This window comes from Parasteatoda tepidariorum, chromosome 7 (genome assembly GCF_982258835.1).
Source record: "Parasteatoda tepidariorum strain Cologne lab strain chromosome 7, Ptep-v5.0, whole genome shotgun sequence".
NCBI classification, from domain to species: Eukaryota; Metazoa; Arthropoda; class Arachnida; order Araneae; family Theridiidae; genus Parasteatoda; species Parasteatoda tepidariorum.
Window position 1 is genome coordinate 2342033 of NC_141761.1, and position 23503 is coordinate 2365535.

A 23503-nucleotide genomic window follows, 5' to 3' on the forward strand; every position below is an offset into this window, starting at 1 on the left:
AAGCCATAAGCTCATAATTTTGCAGCATAAAGCTGAAAAACTGTTAAGCGTAAGCAAGTTCGAATTTTACTAAACAATTTCTGTAATTGTAATTGTTTATGTAATTGAGCACACAAGCATGCAAAAAATAAGTGAAACAAACACCAGTAAAGACAGCTTTAATGGCAAAAGCGAAATCTTAAAACTACTTTGATTCGAAACACGAAGATTTGTTTCAGTGCGGAAAAGATCATTTTGAACATGGGTCGAAGAATTCTTGCCGACAAATGTTGTAAGACTAAGTATTGTACAACTCGTCTGCTTCCTTTTCTCTGAAATTATAACTATTCATTTCTCTTTGTATGTCAATGTTATAAGTTGATTTATAACAGAGCAAATCTTGAACTCCTGTCTATTCTTGATCTGGAGTATATTATAAAATTTTTGAGCTTTATTCTTGTGAAAAATGAAATCTTGTAGTTAATTTTATGTTTAGTAATTTTTGATCCAAATGGAGTAATGCAAAATATCTAAGAATTATATTGAAATATCAAATTTATTTTAATATCAATAGTACTTGAAACTATGGTTACAGCTTTCAGGGGTCTAACTAGGTTTTTCTGTGAGGTACCTATTTTGTGAAAATTTTGACATAATTTGTGAAAATAAAGAATTATTTTAAAAAATCAACACAAAAATGTGGTAAAAATATGGTTTATAGTTTCTTACGGGATAAAAAATAAAATTTTAAGAAAAAGTATTTTATAGGTAAGACTACCGTTTCTCCTAAAATTGAATTTGTGAAGATACTGCTAAATGGTAGTAAATTTAGCATGAACAGACCCCTGGCTTTATTTTACTCTGTTTGTTTCTTACAGATCAACCTTTTACCAATCCTTTGTTCGATTAGCTATATTTCAAAGTAGTAAAATTTACTTGATTTTTTCTTCTTCTTTTACTGAGATATACTGTTTTAAATTTTAATAAAATTTTTTTCTTTCGTTTAAAAAGATTTTCCACCAACTGCTCATATTATTCCTCAGTGTTGTGGTTTCTCATCATCCTTTTATTTTGCATAAAAAAATCAATATAATTTAATTTGGTTATTGTATTATGGTAAAAAATAATTAAATTTGATGTTTGGTAAACTATTTTTTTTTTTAAGAAGAGCTTGCAATTCATAAAAAAAAGTTTCTGAAGTACAAGTGGGGATTCAGAATGTAACTAATAAACAGAATAAATTTGCTCTCTTGTTGGGTAGATTTTCGTGCTTTAATCTGGTGCAGAATAATCGTCAAGTCTTGGGAACTACCAGCAGTGACCTGCTACAAACTTATAAAAACATCACGAAAGGGGATCAACTTGTAAAGTATGACTCATAGCAATCCGTGGACAAACATCTACATGTTTTTTGTTTTGTTTTTTTAATTGCTAGTTTCAAGTCTATTTCTCACCTTGTTAATTGTAGTTAGCACAACAGATCATGATACAGAAATATCCACCTCTTGTTTTTATTGAAAAGACTTTTCCTTTCATTCAAATGCAGTAAAGCAAATTTTAAGTGGTGATATTTTTAATTAAATATATGTTGGGAAGAAAAGGGTAAGATCTGATAGCGGGGTTAGACCCGGTAGCTTGATTGTATTGAAATTCTGTTTTCTAATGAACAATCTCTGAGTTACACTTTATTAAGCAAGAAGAAGAACCTACCATTTTTTTGTGTTGTTGTTGATTAATTCAAGTCATCTTGGTAAATAAGTTTGTTTTATTTTGGACTTACATTATTAGAAACTATTGAAAAATTTTGTTTATTCAAATATATTTTCTGGTTTTTCATTCTCCAAAATTCTTTTTAATGTTTGAGTGTACTAAGTCATGCACAGTAAATTATAAATAAACATCTCTCAGAGGCATAAGTAAGCAATTGCTTTTTCATCTGTTGCTACAAGGAAAAAAAATAAAAATTCAAACTTTTGCCAGTTAAAATAGTTTTCTAAAAAAAATGAAGGAAGATTCTGCCTGGCTAAGGATTTCATAATTAATGTTATGAAAATAATAGAATTTTCTTCTTAGCTTAATCAAAGGCTTTCTTTTTATAATATTTATTTAATTTTTTGCATCAGAAATGGTGATAAATCAAATTAACTAGTAGGTGAAGGTCCTATCAATTGGTTGTTGCTTAAGAAAAAAGTTGCATGTTTTTTTAAATTTTTTTTCACTTTATTTTTGTTTGCTATGTTGAATAGTTCTGATAATAGTAGTATGATAATATAATAAAGGGCAATTATGATGCTACAAAAACAGAAATTCAAAAATAAAAACTGATTTTATTTTATGTAAAAAAGTTTTATTAAATGTTACTAAAAAATTATACATATTAAAAAGATTATTTCTTTTAGTTTAAGTTGTGATTTTTTTAAAAGGGAAATCCAAATGATTTAAATGTGATTTTAGTAGCAATTTAGATCAAGCTGATTCAAATTGGTTTATTATTGTAACACATTGTTCAAAAATTGATGTACATTTTTGTTTAATATAGGAGTGTTTCCTTACTTTGAGTGGCCCACAAGGTGTCAGAGAGACTGCAGCGGTCAAAGCTTAGGTAAATCTCTTGTTATTAAGTTATTTGCTTGGTCAAATAAGCATCAAGAAAATGCTAAACACAAATAATGGTAAAATCATTTTTTCTTTCCTGAGTTTTGTATTTAAAAATATTTAATGTGCATAAAATTGTTAAAATATTAGGTATGCAATTTGTTCTGTGCTTCTCATGTTTAACTTGACTTCTTTATTTTTAAAAATCCACTGTCAAAATAGATTTTAAAATAAAAAATAAATGATAAAAAAATCATTATTTGAAAGGCTTAATTTGATTTAAATTAGTTAATTTATTTTAAATTTACCAATTGAAGATCCAGTACAATTTATAAATATTTTTCAATTACAAAACTAAAACTTCTGAATATTATGGTTAATGTTATTATACAATTATTAAAAACAAATCCCTTAATAAATAAAATTATAATTTTCTTTCAAATGAATGAAAATGTGAGCTTAATATAACATATTTTTATAATATTTTTAAATTTCAATGGTGTCCATTGAAACATTTGTTAATAGTTGGCAAGATTTTCTAGTTCTGAATAATTAAGAATTTTAAGTTCAATAAAAAAGGTGTTAAAATGAATTATGGATTTCAGATATTACTTATTAAAATTATGTGTTATAAACACAAAATAATAAATTTGTTTTTCAATATTTTTTAACCATGTTAAACTTAATTTTAAAATTTATTTCAATTTAATTTCAAAGATTTATTTTCATGTTAAGTGAAAGAAATGTTGAATCAATCTTTTTATAGATTAATTTTCGGTTTTGAAAAAGTAGAAAAACTTAAGTTACTGACTTTATTTATTTATTCTAGCTTGAATTTAATGCAGGGAATTATCTTCTGCACAGCAATAGCCTTTTTAAAAAACTTGTGATCTCAGTAAAACTTTTAATTCATTCTTTCAAACAAAAAAGGTAAGAAGAAAGAAAAATGAAATTAATATATTGCTGTATATTTTATTTATTTTATTTTAATTCCGTAAATCTATGTCATAAGAGTATTGCAAATAAACTAGTGCATTTGTTCACATTACAAAGACAAGAATTAAATTTTATAAACACGTATAAAAATAATTTTTCACTGCAGCAAAGTCACTCAAAGAATAAAAATGTTGAGAAAACATGTCAACAAATAATTAGAACAATTTCTTTTCATTTTGCAAAAGTTTTTTTATTAATTCTTTAACTTAAGTGAAACCGACTAGTTTGATGCTATACACTGAAATTATGTGGCTAAATTAAATTACATTAAGGAAAAATTTAAGTATATGCACATAGAACGTGGAGATGATGATGAGGGGCAGATATATTTCAATTGACTAAATTCTTGAAAGTGTTGATTCGTTTTCAGCGATATCGAGTGCTTAACCTAAGACTTTTCTTCCTATTTTAATTAATGAATTTTTTTCTCTAGAAATGTATAATGAATTAATTTTATTATTTTAAAATTCCTCTTTGCAAGCAACTGACAAATAGTATGCATAAATAATAACAATAACCATATTTTATAAGTACTACATAAAAGAAAAAGGAATTATAAATTTAAAAATAATTTCTAACTATAGCGAAATTTCTATTTACTCAAAGAATAATATTGAGAATAAATATAAGTCTTAATGTATATTTAATATATAGAAAAAAAAAGAGGAAAAAACACACTGCATTAGTAAATATTTACTTAAAGAAAATACTTCAACTCTAGTTCAGAAAAAAAAATGCTAAAATGTATTACATTACCTTTTAATTTTTGAACATTAGTGCATAGATTGTAACGATGGTCGATAGAAATATTTTAATGAACTAGATTTATGAAAACACTGATTTTTTTCATGCAATACCGAATTATAAAATCATCCACACTATATCAAAATGTATACTACTTCTATCCGATTTGCAACTGATTTTAATTAAGTAATTAAGCTGCAATGGAGCATTATTTTAACTAAAAAAATGAAATTAAATAATATTTTCTATGAATTTTAACACCACTGATTTTAGCCAAGAAGAGATATTGATTCTCTGTAAGGAGCTGCATAACCATTTCTTCAGATATTTTAGTAATAACAAACAGTTTGGAGTTTTAAAATCCTTCTTCCATTTCGCACACACTGTCAACACCATAAATTTAATTCTTAAAATTCTTACTAATAATATACTAAGAATGTTTGAACGATATAAGTGATATCAAAATTGAAATAGCCTTAGCAGATGGAGAAGGCACGTTTCTATTCAGAAAATGTGACGCCATAACCAATCAAGGATTGTTTTTGATTGCATCATTTACGGAGGCCTTTTTGAGAAATTAATAATATTTAATAATTAAACAAATAAGCATTTGAAGAAAAAACAATTATATTTTCGGATTCAGGAGAGAATTTCCAATTAGTTAGAACTGAAAATAATATACTGTAATTGTCCATTATGTATTTATTCAAACTAGGATTCTTACGTAAAAATTTGATATATTTGCCTGTATATGACTTGGTTAACATCTTTTATACCTTTAAAAAATTAAATAGTATTTCTTTTCTACATTTTGTATAAATGTTAAATATATTTTAAAATCTCTCTTCTAGGCATGTTCTGCTTTGGAGATCAGATAACCTCTAGGGAAACTCAAGCTCAGTCCTTATGTCTACTTCTCTTACAATCTTCAAAATATTTTTATATTCAAATGGTAAAAGAATGATACTTATTGAGGTGAGACTTTTTTTATTTCAATTATCAAACAATGACATTTAAAAGAGTGGGAACTGGGAATTTTTTTTAAAATTAAATTTCTGTATTAGTTCTTTTTAAAAATGCTTTTTAATATCTCAGCCTTTTGTTGGGACTTTTTTTATTATAAGGAAATTAATTTTTCTATGGATTGCGGTCTTTTCTTTCTAGATGCTTCATAGTGATCTGGTGTACTTTTTAAAAAATTTATTTAGAGAATGATGAAGATAATTTAATTCATTTTCTGTTTTATGTAAAGTGATAAAATATTGTTAAACGCAAATAAGAGTTAAATTTTTTAGTAAGTTAATTGCCCATTCAAAATATTTCCTTGAATACAGACTATTATTATTATTTTCAATTACCTCTTTTTTTTTTTACTTCTTATAATAAAAATAATAACTAAATGTTAAATGTTTTAAAATAAATAATTTTTTTTTCTTTCACACTTTTTGTCACTTTTTTCCTTTTTAAAGCACAATTCTACAAAATGTATTACATTGAAGCAAGGAACACAAATAATTGTTCGTGGACACAAGAACAAGCATTTTTTTTTCACCTTCAAGTTTGACTTAAAACTGTTTTAAACTTTACTTATCAATGAGATTATAATAATAATTTAAAAATTGAAGGTGACCTCCCTTTTTCCTGAAGTTGCAATACAGCATTAAAAGATCATCATTAGTGTCCACTGGAATGGTATGGAAGTTTCTAAAAGTTTAACGAAAGATTAAAAGAAAAAGTATGACTGAAAAATTTAAAGAATTCACCTATGACTGGTTGACTAAAAGTGGCTTATAGTGTTTTCAATTTAGCCCCTGAACTGTCTTAAATAAAATGTACTAAGAAAATAAACATACCGGAAAAAATATTTTCCAGCTGTACTCATAATTTACTTATATATTTTATAATTTTTCTCACATTATTGGATTGCAACAATTTTGTTTTCAAAGTCTTGTTTATTATGATAGAAATGATTTCAAAAGTTGAAAAACATATAAAAATAATTATAAGTGAGATCATCACATTCATCAAATACTGATTATTAACAATTTTCAATTTTTGATTAACAGTTTGAAGCAAATGAAAATTTTAATTTCCTGTTTTTTTTTTTTTTTCCTTCCTACTTTTGCACTCCTATGAATTTGTTATAATTGTTTCTTTATCTGCAATTCGAAAAAGGTTTTTCATCCATAGTACATGAAAATTTATTTTTTTTAAAGTAAATTTTTCTTATAAATGTTACCGATGGCCGCTTGTAACAAGCAGTTATATAAAACAGTTTATTGTGTAAGCATTTTTATATTGTTCTTACTCAAAAAAGTATCAAGTTTAATACTTTTCTTCTAATAAAAATACTTTGATCTCTTAATTAATTAATTTGTATTGAAAAACAAGTTCAATAATAAGTTTTAAGTAAGTTCAATTGTAAGAATATATTTTTTTAGGAATCTCATAAGTTTGAATTTTGACATGCAAATTTTTTCCAGCATTCCTTCCTTTTTTTATTTTTATTTATTTTTAAATATAAAAATATTTCTGAACAGTTTTTTTTATAAGTTGATTTATTTAAAGTTTATTTTTTTCTAGTTGATTTATTTAAAGCTTATGTAAAAAATGTTTGCTTGGAAACTATTGAGTTCCTAATTAAATCATGTTCATAGTTTAATAATATGTTTCAGTTAAATATTATTGTGCATTGTTAATTTTATTTATATATTTTTCTCTTTCAATTGTGCGCCAAATACTTTTTAATTTTTTCCCCCTCCATCAGGAGTTTCCAAATGTGAGTAAGGGATCCAACCATTATTCATTGCATTCTAAGGTATGCATTTTTTTCATGCATTTGTTTTTACTTTATATTGAAAATTCATGAAAAAATATTTTTCTTTAGAATTTTATTTAGTTCTTCGAACAACTTTGTCTCCCCAACTCAGAATAATTTTGGCAATTTCTTTTCACTGCCAACTATATTTAGCCCATTTTTACTGCTGCCACCTTTGTTACATAACAAAAACTTTAACAAATATTGGAACCCTACTAAACTCAAAATTAACTTATTATTTGGATACTAGGTTGATATGATTTAAATCACTTGATTTAAGTCATGTTTTAAATTAACTATATATATATATTTTAATGAAAATCACTGTTTTAAACTAAATGATTTTTTAAATAAGTTATTAAGTCAAAAATATTTTGTAATTATATTCTTTAAGGTGTGATTTTTTAGTCTGATTTTATTGATAATAAAGGTTTTATCCAAAAAATATAAATTATTATGTTTCTAAATAGACAAAATAATAGTAACAAGTAAATAAATTAAACTAGAGACTAATTTTTCTTTTGCTGTATGTAAAACAATCAGCTAGGAATTTAACATATTTTAATAATACACATTTAATTTAATGTTTATTTAAATACTTTAAGTGTTCTTAAAGCAAATTAAATATGTCATTAGCATTGAACAATATTAATGAAAGACGGCACATAAAAAATTTCAATAATTTTTTTTTCTTTAATGTGTTCTGATTTAAACTGTTTTACTCTTCACTGGGTATCTAACTGTTCAATTGCCTCCCTGTAATTAAAATTTTAGATGTTTAGCTTGTAATAATGAAGAAAAAAAAAATTTTTTTTTTAAAGATTTTAGTTAGAAATATTAACAATTTTATCTATATTATTGAAATTATACTTTTAAGTCATGATATATTGTTAATGTATTTTATTAGATAATTTGGCTAGTATATGTAAAAAATTTGATTTATATAAAATTTCAATTTAAATGAAAATTCGTCTTTAAAAAAAGTTTTGCCAGCTCCTTTAGGATTGTCATTTATTAACATCAAGTAATATACATTTACTTAATAAAAAATACGGAAGATATCTAAGATTTTTTTTCAACCCGGCAAACATTTTGTTACCACTCGGCCACAAGTTTTATAAAACTAAAGCATTGTATACAATTTAAAGAATGACAGCTCTGTATTTTTTTTTTTTTTAATAACTGCAGGCACTGAACTTTTGTTTTTCCCCTTAGAAGATGCCGGAAGTGTTGCTCATTTATCGTTACCCAGTGGGCACCTGTGAACCAAAGTCACAGAGGCGAGCAACATTACCCACGCCACACTGCCACAAATACCCGTTCATAGGGTAGGCCATGTTCATACATTCACACATCAGAAGACAACACAGATAGAGAGAAACATCCATGCCCAGAGCGCGATTCGAACCCGCAGCCATTGGCTTCACAGTCAGGCACGCTAACCACTCGGCCAGCTGGCCGGCGACAGCTCTGTATCAAATATTTTACCCAGGGTCCAGTTTTGTTCCTCTTATGCCCATAATTTCATAAAAATAAAAGAAATAAAAATCCCCTGAATATAAGTAAGTAAAAACTCAACTAAAAATATGGTATCGAGGATATATTTTACCATATCATTTCCATATTAATTTCATTAATAAACAATCATTCTTTTACAAAATAGTAATCTCTTCAGAACATGTTACAAGCAATACAAAACACCAATAAAACCGTAATTGCATAAATAATATTCTTATTACCACCTTCATTATTTTTTCCCTGTTGCTCAATCACAAATCTGTCAAATTCATCACCACAATGCCAAATATCCACTTCTAATGCAGACTTGCCTCTCTGAATATCTTCCTCTTCTCACCTTATCCTCCATTTCTTTTTTTCCATGTTTGCAAAATGCTTAAAATATCAGATCAGTCATCGTCAGATTTGGTAAGAATTAAAAATTTGTCAAAGAGAGCTAAAAAAAAAAGCTGTTTTGAGTTTATTTAATTTTTCATGATGTTTTTTTTTTAAATTCTATTCCAGATATTATTTTTAATCTTATTCTGGTAATCTATTAACCAAAAATTTAATTGTTTCCTTAACATTTCTTTGAATATATTTTTATAAGTGAATACATGAAAGGTTGTATGAATGGATCCGCCTTATAAACAGGTGTGACGTATGGGTGTGGCAGAAGTCGAATTCTTGGCCGTAGATGGCCCACTGAAAACCAAGAACAATTGCATCACCGAGTGCCTTAATGGCACACAACAACATGGAATTTTTAAAAAAATTTACTATGAGAACTAATAAGAAGTGAATAATTCATTTGTTTTACCAGCATTAAATTTTTTTAATGCATATATGAGCCTTTAATTGCTCAAACTGTCAGTATTGTATCATGAAAATGATTTGTCATATCTCACTGTTACATCTGATTTCCAATTGGTGCTAGTGTTACCATGCTGATTATTTCACTAAATTATTATTTTTTGAAAATTTTTCCTTGAAGTATTTAAATTAGAGTTGGCAAGGTTTAGGACAGAATGGATTAATCCACGGTTTAAACCGTCCTGTCGAAAACTGTCTTAAACTGTCCAAAACCCTTTTACTCAAATTATGTCACAATTTTATCTAAACGATATTTAAAAGGTAAAATAAACATGAAACTAATAGCATATTGATAATTAAATCTACTAGAGAATATTTGTTTTTGAAAGTGTAATGTTTTATTAATATTGTTTGACTCTTCAATTTAAACATTAAACAAAGGAAGATTAATCAGTAATCCAATAGTTCAATTGGATTACTGATTAATCTTGGACCAATAAGTTCAATTGGTCCTCTCATTCAATACTACATAACTGAAGTTTGACCTTGCCATGCAGGTTAAGCTAATAGGGACTAAGTGCTTGGTTAGTCATAAACAGGTTTATTTTTCTATAGTACGAGTCAAGAATACTTTTATTTCATTCATGTTCGATTCTTTTAGCATAGTGGTGATACATCACCAGTGTCAGTAACTGAAACTGATGTTATGCCCTTCAAAACTGTTAATACATTAAAATAGATATCTTTTTTATCATCCTGTGATGCAGAAATTATAACATTCCCTTAAAAAAATATTGCGAAAAGTAAAAGGTTAATTTTTAAACAAATTTAGTATTTTGTTTAAAAAATTATTATTATTTTTTAATATTGCTTTATCTATCCTTATGCGAAAACATTATTTATCAGTATTAAAAGCATATTTATATTTAAAGGATAAGGTATTCAATTTTGTTGTTCAATGAATTATGGAGCTTCAAAAATTATAAACCTTTTCATATTATATTATTTTCCTTTAATAAGTTAAAGTAAATTGTATAAAAAATATCAAATATTTATTGATACATGTAATTATTATGTGTACAATGGTTACACCCATAGAATTTTTATCTTTTTCCAAAGTTCAAGGTTTTGGACACTTTAAGACAGTAAAACCCACGTGTCCTGTCCAAAACCAGTTTAGGACATCCAAAACCACAAAAATATTTGTTTATGATGTAGATTATTATTTACCTGTGTTTTATAATTTGGAGATAAATAATTATATATTAATAGGTAATGTTTGTTTTTAATCTATTATACCGGTATTCCTAATTATAAAATATTAATATCATAAGTTTCCCACAAAAGATAGTATTTATAATTTTGTTTTACTAATTTACATATTTAAATATATGTCTATTAATGTTATGATTTAATAGTTAAATTTTTGTCTTACTCCTGTAATTAGTGCATATAATTTTGTCGCATATAGTGTTCCTAATTTTTGATTCCTAAGGTTGGCAGCTATGCATACGAATGCGTTACGCATTTTTAATTCTTAATAATGAAGAGTAACTGATATTCCACCATCCTTTTTACCATAGATTACGTCTAGGTTAAGAAATGATGGTTCTTTTATACTTTCATGTGGAATTCAAGATGCTCTATGTTCATTGAGCATTAACCTCAAAAGAATAGGTGGACTTCCATGAAACTTTTGCTATCCATTGAATTTTTGCCTGTGAAAAAATTTTTGTTTTGAAAAAGAGATAAAATGCTTAACTCCTGTTTTTGATGTGATTTTCTTACGTAAAATTAAACAAAAATTTCAAGTTATATTGGAATGAGCAATTCAATATTTATCAAAAGTAAGGTTAATTTTCATATTGGAAATTTACCAAAAAGTTGCATATGTATGAAAACATCTGATATTTTTATTGTATTTGAAAATATTATTCTTACTACTACTGAGCGCTTTCATGTTTTCCTTATTTTTAAACCAAATGTTTGAAAGAGCGAAAATTTTTAACACATGTATTTGATGTAATTTTCTTTTAAAAAATTAATCAAATATTATATTGGAATCAACAGTTCAATTCAGATTTTCTAACACACGTTAAAGTAACATTGTGTCTATGAAATCGATGTATTAGTCGCAGTAATGACTGTATTTAATAATTATTGCCTTAATTCAATTACTGGTGTTTTCTAATATTGTGTTGTATTGTTTTAGGAGGTGTTTGATAAGACATCTATTTCTGCAGAATCTTTAATTTTTTTTGAAAGAGAATTTCTTCCCTTTATTTATGACATTGCAGCTAACTTTGAATGTGCACTTTGGTTAAGTGATGCTGATTACGTGAGTGCTCTACAGATTGTATGTATAACTTTCTTTTTTAAAACTGCTAATAATATAATTAAATATTTTGAGAAATAGAGATCAAAGCTCTTTTTCTTATGTATCTTTCAGTTCACAAATTTTTGAGAGAGGGAACAATAACCCCCAAAATAATTCTCTTCTTAAAGCCAAACTCTCTGTTTTTATAGTTACATTTGCTAAAATTTCAATCGAGTGCCCATTGACTTTTCCAAACTTTATTCTACCAAATGTTATTCAATTAGAAAGTAATGCAAGAATTTCAATACCCAAAAGTTCTATGATCGAGGAGTTTTTTCAATGTTGTATTTTCATTAAAACCATTTCACAGAAACTTTCTTGTCAAATTCTTGTTTCTTAATCAATTTGTTTCCTGTTAAAAAAAAAATTTGCGACTGAAAGTCATGTGACATTTAATTTATTTGCAGTACTCCACTCCCTAATTTTAGAATCACTTGTTTCAGTTAAAAAAAATTTCTGTGCTATTTAATTTAGTTAAGGAAAATCTCTGAGCAGCAAAATAAGGAGTTTTTGAAGTCATGTATTCGTATGTCTGCAGATATATGTCTGAAGCGTTACATTTTTCTTCCTTTTTAAAAAATTTCAAATTGGTCATTTAATTGAATTGTTATTGACAAAATGATTCAAAATGTTTTTGTATTTTTAACTTTATAAAATTCTCCAAAAATTTGTTGGTTATAACTTAATAATAATAGATAATCGATTTTATATCGCACTCTTTTTCTGAAAGCTTTTGTACTCCCATTCAAAGAAATCTGTAAATTATTTTTTCTCAGCAAACCAACCAATCATACATTTTTTTGCAATCGCTAACAGCAATGTTTGTAAACCAATTGTTGTATTAATGCTATTTTTCTCGTTTTTATTTTACCTTTTATAACATATCTTAAATTTAAAAAAAGTTTTTTTAATAAACTAACTATATATTAATTAATTTTACTGTTTTGTCGATAATTATTTCATTTCTGATTCAAAATTCGAATTGTATAGTTATCACAATATCGAAAGTTTGTAAATGTTGCTTGCATTCCAGAGATGATATTTCCAAAACTATTCCTATTACCCTAAAAAGCAGACAAAGACTAAGGAATGTATAGGAAACATATTACATGATGTATAAACATAAAATATAAATTTCTTTTTATTCATACGTGTTTAGTAGGAAAAAGGAAAATGAAATCTGGTGTTTTAGTTTTGCACTGTACAAGATTCTAGTTGTTAAAACAAAAACAATTTACCATGCTAACCTATAAACCCATGTGTTTAGTTAGGAATTCTTTAAATATTTTAATTTCAAATAAGAAGAAAAAAAAACAAATAGGTATAAAATTTAAAGAATTTTATCTATTTTTTTCCCTATAGAGTATACAACAAAAAATTAGACAATTTTGCATTTGTGACATTTATTTTTGTATACTGAATCTCCTAAAATAATAATGCTAATTCAAAACAACATTATTTAAAAATTTGACTTGAGATATTGGTTTAAAGAAAATATGATATTAATGAATATTTCAGAAAGGATATTTAATAATAAAAATATATTCGGATGGATTATGGATTATTTTAAAAACAAAGCAAAAGTTTATTTTAAGGAAATCAATCATCAGGAAGTAACGAAAACTTTATCCCGCAAAAGTCATTGTACACTTTCAAAAAAATCTCCGCTTATTAGAAAATATTCTAATTTTCATTAAATTAACATTTAATAGAGTTTCCTTTCACTTCTACAATAGCTTTCATAAGTTTGTAAATAAATGTAACTAGTTTTTTTTATTTATTTTATTTTATTTTTTTTGCTTGGCGAAATTTGAGCAGAATATTTTTTATTAAATTTTACAGAATCTTTTACAACACTCAATTGTGAATTTATGAATTTTTCCACAAATTTTGTAATTTTAATCTTTGATATGAAGTCCTTCTTTTAAGCATTTTATCATATATTACAGTGCAATAGCACACAATAAACTAACTTAACAATATTCATTACTGATTCATTATGATGGCAAATAATCAACTTTCAAATTTGGTTTATTGTTTTACTACGGCCACGAGCCGTTTTTAAATGATAAAATAAAATGTTATGGAATTAGCAAACAAAAGTTAAAATATAATTTTGCTATCATAAGTTTGGTACAAAATTACAAATAAATAAATGATAAATAATTAAGTAAGAAAATTAAAGCGATTGACGATAATTTTAATTCTTAAATCCGAAAACATTTAAGTTTACGATGACTTTCGTGGGGTAAAATTTTTGTTACAATTTGATTATTGATATCTTAACAATGAACTTTTGCTTTGATTTACTAAGTATTGAACTAATATATTACATGCAGTTTTGCTAAGAATAGATTATACATCTTATTATCAAATACCCATTTTGAAATATTCATTTTAATTAATGAATTTTTATTTCCTATTTCAATAAAAGTTATAAAAAATGAACGAACACTTTTGGGAGCCACTGTAACTATAAAAACTTATTGATATATAATCACTTGGAACGTTTTTCCTTTGCTTAATGAGAATATATTAAACAATACTTATCCAAGGTTTTATTGGTTATTCTGTTTTTGCCATTTGATAGATACAATTTGTGCAAAAACTACTTAAAATAACACATTAAAAACATTTTTATTCATTAAAAGCAATATAATCTACAAGCTAAACCTATTATTTTCTCCACATGTCTTAATATTTTAAAAATTATTGTTGTACCAAAACATTAAAAAATAAAATAAAAAAACAAAATCTTGCCAAATTGTCAAAATGAATTATATTTACAAGATAATATGTTAAAAAAGTAACATTTTGAATAAAATATTTTATAATATTGATACTTTTCTAGTACACATCCTACACTTTATAAGAAAGAAAGAAAAATACAGACCTGGAAATTTTAAGATTTTTACCTGGAAATATCAGGGAAATTTGAAATCTGATTTGAGTGGCCACCATGATATATATATATATATATATATATATATATATATATATATATATATATATATATATATATATATATATATATATATATATATATATATATATATATATATATATATATATATATATATATATATATAAAGAATAATAGGAATAACTCAATTTAAATTATTATTTTTTATTTATTATTATCATATTTGTACTTTTATTTGTTAATTTTTGGCTTTTTTTTAAAAATTAATTTATAATTTTTTTGTTACCTCCTGACTAACCTTAAATAGCTTTTTGTTTCAATAATCTGATTTCTCTGATCTAGGTGCTAATCTTAAAGATTCAAAAATTATGATTTCAAAAATGTTGATTAAGTAGCACTAACTATTGGTCAAGTTACTAAAAAAGTATTTTCTCTTAACTAGCAGACCTTACTTTTAATGATTTAGAGTTCTTAACCATCAAAATATGAACAAAAATTATAGAATTTGTTTCTTTAAATAAAAATTTAATGTATACAATTAATGTTCCTTATTCAATTTTAATAAGGTTTGAAATAAAATAAAATTGTATGCTATACAAATTTTCACAGCATTTTATAAACTATGTATTTAAACTGTTCATAATTTGAGCGAAAATGGTTGATTAATTTGAGTTATGACACTTGAGAAAAAACCATATTTTTAGAAATCTATTATTTAAAAACTATTTGATCAATATCGTTCAAATTTCGTATTGTGTCATTTAAAATTTGATAGTTTAAAATAATGCAATTTTTTTTACCATAAAATTTTTAAAAAATTGACACGCAATCAATAAAATAACAAAAGGTTATTAAAAATTATTTTTTTACATAGAATTTGTTGAATAAAATAAATTTTAATTTATGTTCAGAAAGTTTTTTATTTTTTTCTTAAAAGAATTCTGCTCACCTGGCTAAACTGTCAGGGCCATAATTTTTGAATTGTGGCTACTCCAATGTTTTGATATACAAAATCCTAAATTTAAAAAAAAAAAAAAGAAGAAAAAACAGAATACTTTATATAGAACAGAGTTTTATTTTTTTTCTTCCTATTTCCGGAATGAATTATGTTTATTGTATTTGTTAGAAACTCTAATAAGAAATAAATCTTTTTACAGGGCCTAGGAGCCCACAATTAGCCATGCTAGTAGATTTCTCCTTCTCAGCTCGACTGTCTCCAGGTCAAAAGGACGATGCACGTCCAGTGTCTTCGAGACTGCGAGCTCGCAATCCCTCTGTGTCTTACCGAGAACCAAGGCTGCGCCCGCTCCTCCGCTGGAACAGGTAAGTCTTTCATATTTATCTATTTTCCTATTTTAAATCTCTAAATAGCGAAAGTAATTTTTTTGAATGGTTAATGAATAATGACTGGCAGTTAAGCATAAAAGCATAAAAATTTTCCAATATTTTTTTACAAAACGTTACCTGATAAGATGATATTACAGGATTATTTTATAATAAAAAATAACACTTTCAATTTTAAACTGTTAATTTGTGATAAAAATAAAATATCAAAGCATAATAATACTAGAGAATGATAGAGGATGGTAAAGAAATATTACTAGTAAATATCTATAAATGGTTAAACAATAAATAACTTATCTGTATTTGCTAATTAAGGAACCTTATCAATTTTCTGTCCATAAGAATGTGTTGATACCTTTGAAAAATCGTTTTAGACCCTTTTGTTTATATGTTTCACCTAGAACTGATAAAAAACATATTGGTTTGAAAATTATAAATCTTCTCAAAGATAATTATATTTTTATTCCATAAAAATTTTCATAGAAGTATTTTTTGAATGAGAAAAAAAAAAGTGGAGTGATTTAAGTTGCTTAGATATTAGTATGGCCTGTTTTTACTTCAAATAGGACTTAATATAACATGACACTGTTAAGAAAACTATTCTCATGCATAATGGTAATTCAAGTTTTTAGTATTAATTCTTTTAATATATGTATAACACTTATAAATGAAATATTTTATTAATAAAAAAGAATTTTTTGGACTTAACTGAATGTGTGATGCAGGTCTAGTAGCAAAATAAAAAGGCTTGTAATAATTTTTTTAATGTTTTTACCAACTTTCCTTATTTACTCTTTTTTATGTATATATATATAAATGAATAAATTGCAAATTTTAATTTCTGGACTTTATATTTTACAATTCAATTTCAATGAAATCATTAAAAGTGGAATACGAATTAGTTTCATAGATGATGTTAACCTTTAACAATTTGAAAATATTTTTTTAAAAAGCAGATTTGGGTTTGCAAAAATTGCCTGTTACTTCCTTAGTGAGCCCTGTTAATTAATCCAATTATATCAGTGCTTACATTATAATAAAATTGTTTTTATTTTTTATTTTTAAATTTATTGATTTTTTTGAAGAAAGATAAATAATTGGCAATGTCACTGGTGGTATATGTATATTTGATGATAAACAATCATACTATTTTTAAAGTCCTTAATTTTTTCAAAAAAAAGTTCTTAATTTTTGCTTTGTTAAAAGAGTGGGAACCCTGGAAATGTATTGCTTTAAAAAATTTTCATTCTTTTATCCTGGGTTTTGTACATTAAAATTATTAAATTTAATTTTCGTGAAAATTTCAGTGATTTTAAATATTTATGTTGTGTGTTTAGACGTAATTTTTAAACAGTCTCATTTTACGTGTCATCTAATTTTGATTTTAACTTCTAAAAATCATTTTTTGTTTAATTTAATTTCCTGTACACAGTTTCTTTTTTATTCTTTGTTCAAATACTTTTAAATGACAATCATGGTAAAAAATGAAAACTGTTTGGAAATCAACTTCTGATTTTTTGTTGTATAAATAATCTTTCAGTATATATACAGTTTCTATATATATTCTATATATACAGTCTCTGACCATATTATTAGACGCATTATTAGATTCAATGCAAAATCTTAATTATCAGGTGATACTATACAGCTGTATTGTTTTTATGTGACTGAAACCGGTTTGCACTTGTTTATGTTAGTGTATCAATTGCTTAAATTAGACGATATATAATATAAGTTTCATGATTAGGATAAATTAGACGATATATTATATAAGTATAGAATATTTATTATATCAAGCATTATATTAGAATATTATACTAATTAGATCAAATTATCAGGTACACTGTAGTTTTTTAATTTTTACATGATTTCCACGAGTTTATAGGTATTACTTTTACGTTTAAACATGTGTGTAATGGGTTTTTATTCCGGAGATTTTGTATTTATTTTTAACGTATTGCATTACAATGTTAACCAATTGATACAGGACCGTAAACAAATGCAAACCGGTTTCATCCGAGTGAAAACAATACAGCTGCATAGTATCACCTAATTATTATAATTTTACATAGAATCTTATAGTGCATCTAATAATATAGCCAGAGAGTATGTATATTCTATTATTAAACTAGTTTGTTTACCATGAAATACTGTGAATAAACCTTTTTTTTTTTTTTTTTTTTTTTTTTTTTTACTTTTGAAGCATATGATTTATTTTTATAACTAGACAAAGTTTGCTGTTGTTCCTCATGGATTTATTTAGCACATGAAATTTTTTTTTATCTTTAAAAAGTTACCGACAATAAAATTTTCAATTTCAAAATTTTGATTTTGCTATTAAATGCTATGAAAATGTGTGTGTTGTCGATCCCGAGAGCTATGCCGGCGGTAGCTTAGCTACTGGTAGGGTCACCCAAGCCGGACAGGTCGGAGGGGAGACACCAGACCAAGAGGAACACCCTGGTCCTCCAGGTTGGGGGTTGGGCATGGGGCTAACAACCCCATCCTATAAAAAACAAATTGTTACGAAGTCTAAAGAAGAGAATCCACGGCTGATCTTATGGAGACGACTTGGAAAACGCCTTTTGGAAATGAAATTTGGGACATGGAACGTTTTATCTTTATATAGAACTAAAGCATTACAAATGCTTTTGCAACAATTGGATGAATACAAGATTGATCTAACTGCAATTCAAGAGATTAGATGGACTGGAAATGGAGTGATTAATAAGAGAAACCACACGGTCTTTTTTAGCTGTCACCCTGATCATCACAAGGAAGGAACAGGGTTCATTGTTAATAAACGTATTAAGCATCTGGTTATGAACTTCATCGCTGTTTCTCCTAGACTCTGTGCGATTAGGATCAGAGAACAGTTTTTCCACTATAGTATAATTTGTGCTCATGCACCCACTGAAGACAAGTCAGATGATGAAAAAGAAACCTTTTATGAGGAACTAGATAAGATTTTTAATGACTGTCCACGGCATGATAGAAAACTAATTATTGGAGATCTTAATGCTAAGGTGGGAAAGGAATCTGAATTTCATTCAGTTATAGGTCGACACAGTCTGCATGATATTACGAATGATAATGACTTAAAGTTAATTGATTTTGCCGCCTCCCATAATTTGATCATTGGGAGTACTTGCTTTCCCCATAAAAAGATTCACAAAGCTACTTGGAGAGCACCAGATGGATCATTTGCTAATCAGATAGATCATGTACTTATTGAAGCTAGACATTATTCTAATTTATTAGATGTTCGAACTTACAGAGGTGCCAATGTTGATTCAGATCATTTTTTGGTAATTGCAAAAGTGTGAGAAAGAATATCCGTGGTTAAAAATAAAAAAGGTACAGTTTTGAAGGAGTTCAACTGTGATAAACTTAAAGTAAATGATATAAAAACGAAATATATCAATGATGTTGAAGCTGCTCTCACTAACATGCACTGGGAGAATGATTCTGTTGAGTCAAAATGGCTACAGTTGAAGGAAAAAATTTGTAATGCTGCTGACAACATTATTGATACGAAGGAAAAGAATTCAAATAAAGATTGGTTTGATGATGAGTGTGCTGCAGCATCCAATACTAAAAACATTGCTTATAAGAAAATGATTCAAAAGAATACAAGATTTAATGCTGATGAATATAGACGATTAAGGAGAGAGGAAAAGCGAATCCATAAGAGCAAGAAAAAAGCTTTTGAAGAGGAAAACCTAAGAGGTATTGAGTCCCTGAAGACAATAAATGAAAGCCGAGCTTTCTACAGACGAATTAATAGAAGTCAAATGGACTTTAAACAAACATCTAACCTCTGCAAAAGTAAAGATGGTTTGATTCTGACAGACAAACAGGCTGTACTCAGCAGATGGAGTGAACATTTCCAAGAAATGTTCAGTAAACATGATCAATCCTATTGCTCTGGGAGCGTTTTTGAAAATCAGAATAATGAAGATATACCTCCACCTGAACTGGGCGAGATTGATATTGCTATTAAAAAGTTAAAAAACAACAAAGCAACTGGGCACGACAGGATAGCAGCTGAGCTGTTAAAATGTCATGGTCCAGTATTTCTAAAACTAATTTATAATCTTATTACTGATATTTGGAATGCTGAAATTTTACCTTCTGACTGGAACACTGCCATTATGTGCCCAATATATAAAAAAGGTGATACCATGGTTTGTTCTAACTACAGAGGTATAAGTTTGCTTTCTACTACCTACAAAATCTTGTCAAACATTTTATTTGAGAGACTTATACAATATATAGACCCTCAAATTGGAAACTACCAATGTGGTTTTCGCAAGGGAAAATCTACTAAAGATCAAATATTTGCACTTAGACAAATTTTAGAGAAGACCAGGGAATTTGGTATTACCACACATCATCTCTTTATTGATTTCAAAGAAGCCTTTGACAGTATCAATAGAAATCACTTGTATGAAGCCCTGGTTGAGTTTCAAGTACCACCAAAACTAATTAGACTTGTAGAAGCAAGCATGTCAAACACCGTATGCAGAGTCAAACTTTTGGGATCTTTATCTGAAGAAATTAAAGTAAATAATGGAGTCAGACAGGGAGACTCCTTATCCTGTCTTCTTTTTAATGTTGCTCTAGAGAAAGTTATAAGAGTTGCTGAAATCAATATCAGAGGCAACAAATTTTCAAAATCTATTCAAATATTGGCGTATGCGGATGATTTAGACATCATTGCACGAACTGTTCCTGCATTAAAAGAAGCTTTCCTTTCTTTGGAGCTTGCTGCTAGGGATATGGGACTAATCATCAATACCGATAAGACCAAATACATGCCTGTACTTGCTAAATTAAATTCTAGTGAATCCTATCTGGAGATTGGTTCTCACAGGTTTCAGACTGTTCAGAATTTTACTTACCTTGGTTCAATTGTTACTGCCGACAATAACATAGACAATGAGATTCGGAGTCGTCTAATTTGTTCAAATAAGGCTTTTTATGGTTTAAAACGTTTTTTCAAATCATCTCTTTTATCAAAAAATACAAAACTTTTACTCTATAAAACATTAATTAGGCCAATACTTACCTATGGCTCTGAGACCTGGAACCTAACTCTAGCTGGTGAAAATAAAATTGCCATTTTTGAGAGAAAAGTTTTGAGGGCCATCCTTGGTGGGATAAAAATAAATAATTCCTGGAGAAGACGATATAATACTGAACTGTATAAAATCTACAGAGAGCCAGATATTGTGAAATTCATTAAAATAAATCGAATGAACTGGGCAGCTCACATTTTCAGAGGGAATGATGACTCAAATTTAAAGAAAATCCTATTACGCAAACCCCTAACGAACAGGAAAAGAGGTAGACCCAGGCTGAGATGGCTGTATTTAGTTGAGACTGATTTCCTTACTCTAAAGGAGAAAAACTGGCGAACAAGTGTCAAAAGTAGAGAGAAGTGGATTCGAATTCAAAGGAAGGCACTGGCCCACCCTGGGCTGTCTAGCCAGATATGATGATGATGAATGCTATGAAAATATATATCCTTCTGTGTGTAATCTATTAAAATAAATTAAGTTATTCTTTACATGTTTCTAGAATAGATTAAAAAAAGACTATAGAGAAAAAAACAAAAACATTTTTCTCTCTATTCTTAATTTTTCTTTTTTCTTCTTTCTTCACACGTGTTCGCAATGTCAGTCTAAATTGCCAAGCACTGAAACATAACTGGAAAGAATGGTAAAGACATCAACCTAAAATTGTTTTGTTTTTTTCCAATCATTTTTTTTAAAGAAATAGTAAATTAATACTTTTACAGTTCATATTATAACATAATAAGCGTTATAAGATTAATATTATGTATTTAAATGACAAAATACTTTGATAAAAAGACACCCATCTCTCTTCAAATTTATTCCTTAAAACTTTAAGAGAAATGAAATTACTCTGTAAAATCTATTGGATTATAAGAAAAAACCTTTTTATTTTTAACTCTATTTATTAAAATATTTGAAATTATTCAAAATTTTCCTTTAAAATTTCTTTCATATTACTGTTATGTATGACTTAGAACTATTGTTTTGTGATTAATGTTATTGTTGTAATAATATATTTATCAGTAGTTAACACCTGATACGGTGCACTATTGTATCACTGTTGATCATTTATTGTTAATCTTAATTATGCATAATTTAAATTTCTTAAAGTATTAATGTTAAAAGTTACAGCTGAAAAAGTTTTCTTGTATAGTTAATGCTTACATTTGTTAGAAATTATTATTTATTTTCTTAATATTATGATAATTTTTATATAATAAAATTAACTTAAATAATATTATATTTGTTTGATATTAAAGCATGGATCTGTTTAGAGTATTTAAAAAATGTAGACATTATATTGGTTTATTGAAATTGTAGCCTATAATAAGTTGTTGAATATACTGCTATGTTGTTTTTTTTAACCACTTTTTGTAATAACTTTTTTTTATAATAAAATTGAATGTTAATTTAATCTGAAGTCAATTTTTTTTCTCAAATACAAAATTATCCTAAAGTTAATTAAAGTTATTTCATGGATTATATTTAGCTAAAAACAAGTTATGAACTGAAATATCCACAACTTTCATATTTTTCCCCCAGAAATTATGGCTTTTAAAGTTACTGAGATTTTTGTAAAATAAAATGTTAATAAACCTCTCCTTGGAAGATATTTCCATAATTGCTAAAAATAATTGTTTCATATATGTATTTGAGATCACACTTTAAATTTGTTGGAAAAATATTTCCTGTTGCGAGAAAGGAAAAGTACTTGCTTTCATTCAATTTGTTTTATCACTAAAGTATTATGCAGCGTTAAAAAAGCTTAATTTACTGACTTTGTTTCCAGGGCAAAAAAAAAAGCCAGGGTTCTACACAATTCTTAAAAGTGCTTTTAAACTGCTCACCTTTATTTTGAAAAATAAAGACTCTTAAAAGTACTCAATTTTGGTGCAAGCAGGTTTTAAAAAGTCCTTAATTTTTCAATATCACTATACTTGATAGGAACAAATATTCAGTTCAATTTTTTAAAACAAAGAATCGTTCTTTTATTACCTTGAATTAGACCATGCACCTAGGGTAGAGCATTTTAGAAAGACAAGAACGGATGTGTATGAGGGGGCAACAGGCATGGGGAACATGTCCTTTCATTTATATATTGGTTCATTGGTATATGCATTAATATATGATGTAGATTTATAGGTGGCTCTTTTTAATTCAGATCTTACTATTCACGAATAATATAAAAAAAGGAAGAAAAAACTTGTTTTCTTTTTTTTCTTCTCTTTCCCCCCCCCCCCCCCATTAGATTGAATTTCAGCACCTTTTTTGCAATTTTAATGTTGTATGATTCTAAGCTTAACTTTCCTGCTTAATGTGTGACAGACTCAGAAAAT

The 23503-nt window shown here is 26.7% G+C and overlaps 1 protein-coding gene across 30 annotated transcripts in view; it reads left to right on the forward strand.

Moving 5' to 3' along the window:
* Nucleotides 1-54: 54 nt before the first annotated feature.
* LOC147806708 (nuclear cap-binding protein subunit 1-like) overlaps nt 55-23503 on the forward strand; it is a 40437-nt gene continuing 16988 nt past the window's right edge. For 2 of the 30 annotated variants that reach the window (XR_015435033.1, XM_087167026.1), the window contains exons 1-6: nt 72-271; nt 2519-2651; nt 3404-3504; nt 5166-5289; nt 11655-11798; nt 15900-16065. Coding sequence is in view for 11 of the 30 variants with exons in the window: in XM_087167026.1 (XP_087023152.1) it covers nt 15923-16065 (143 nt within the window). In the remaining 19 variants the exon portion in view is untranslated. Of the gene's footprint in view, nt 282-522; nt 607-1152; nt 1730-2518; nt 2652-3403; nt 3505-5165; nt 5290-6921; nt 7133-11461; nt 11799-15364; nt 16066-23503 lie in introns of those variants that run through there. The other 28 variants (XM_087167031.1, XM_087167027.1, XR_015435036.1 and 25 more) reach the window with 27 other exon arrangements.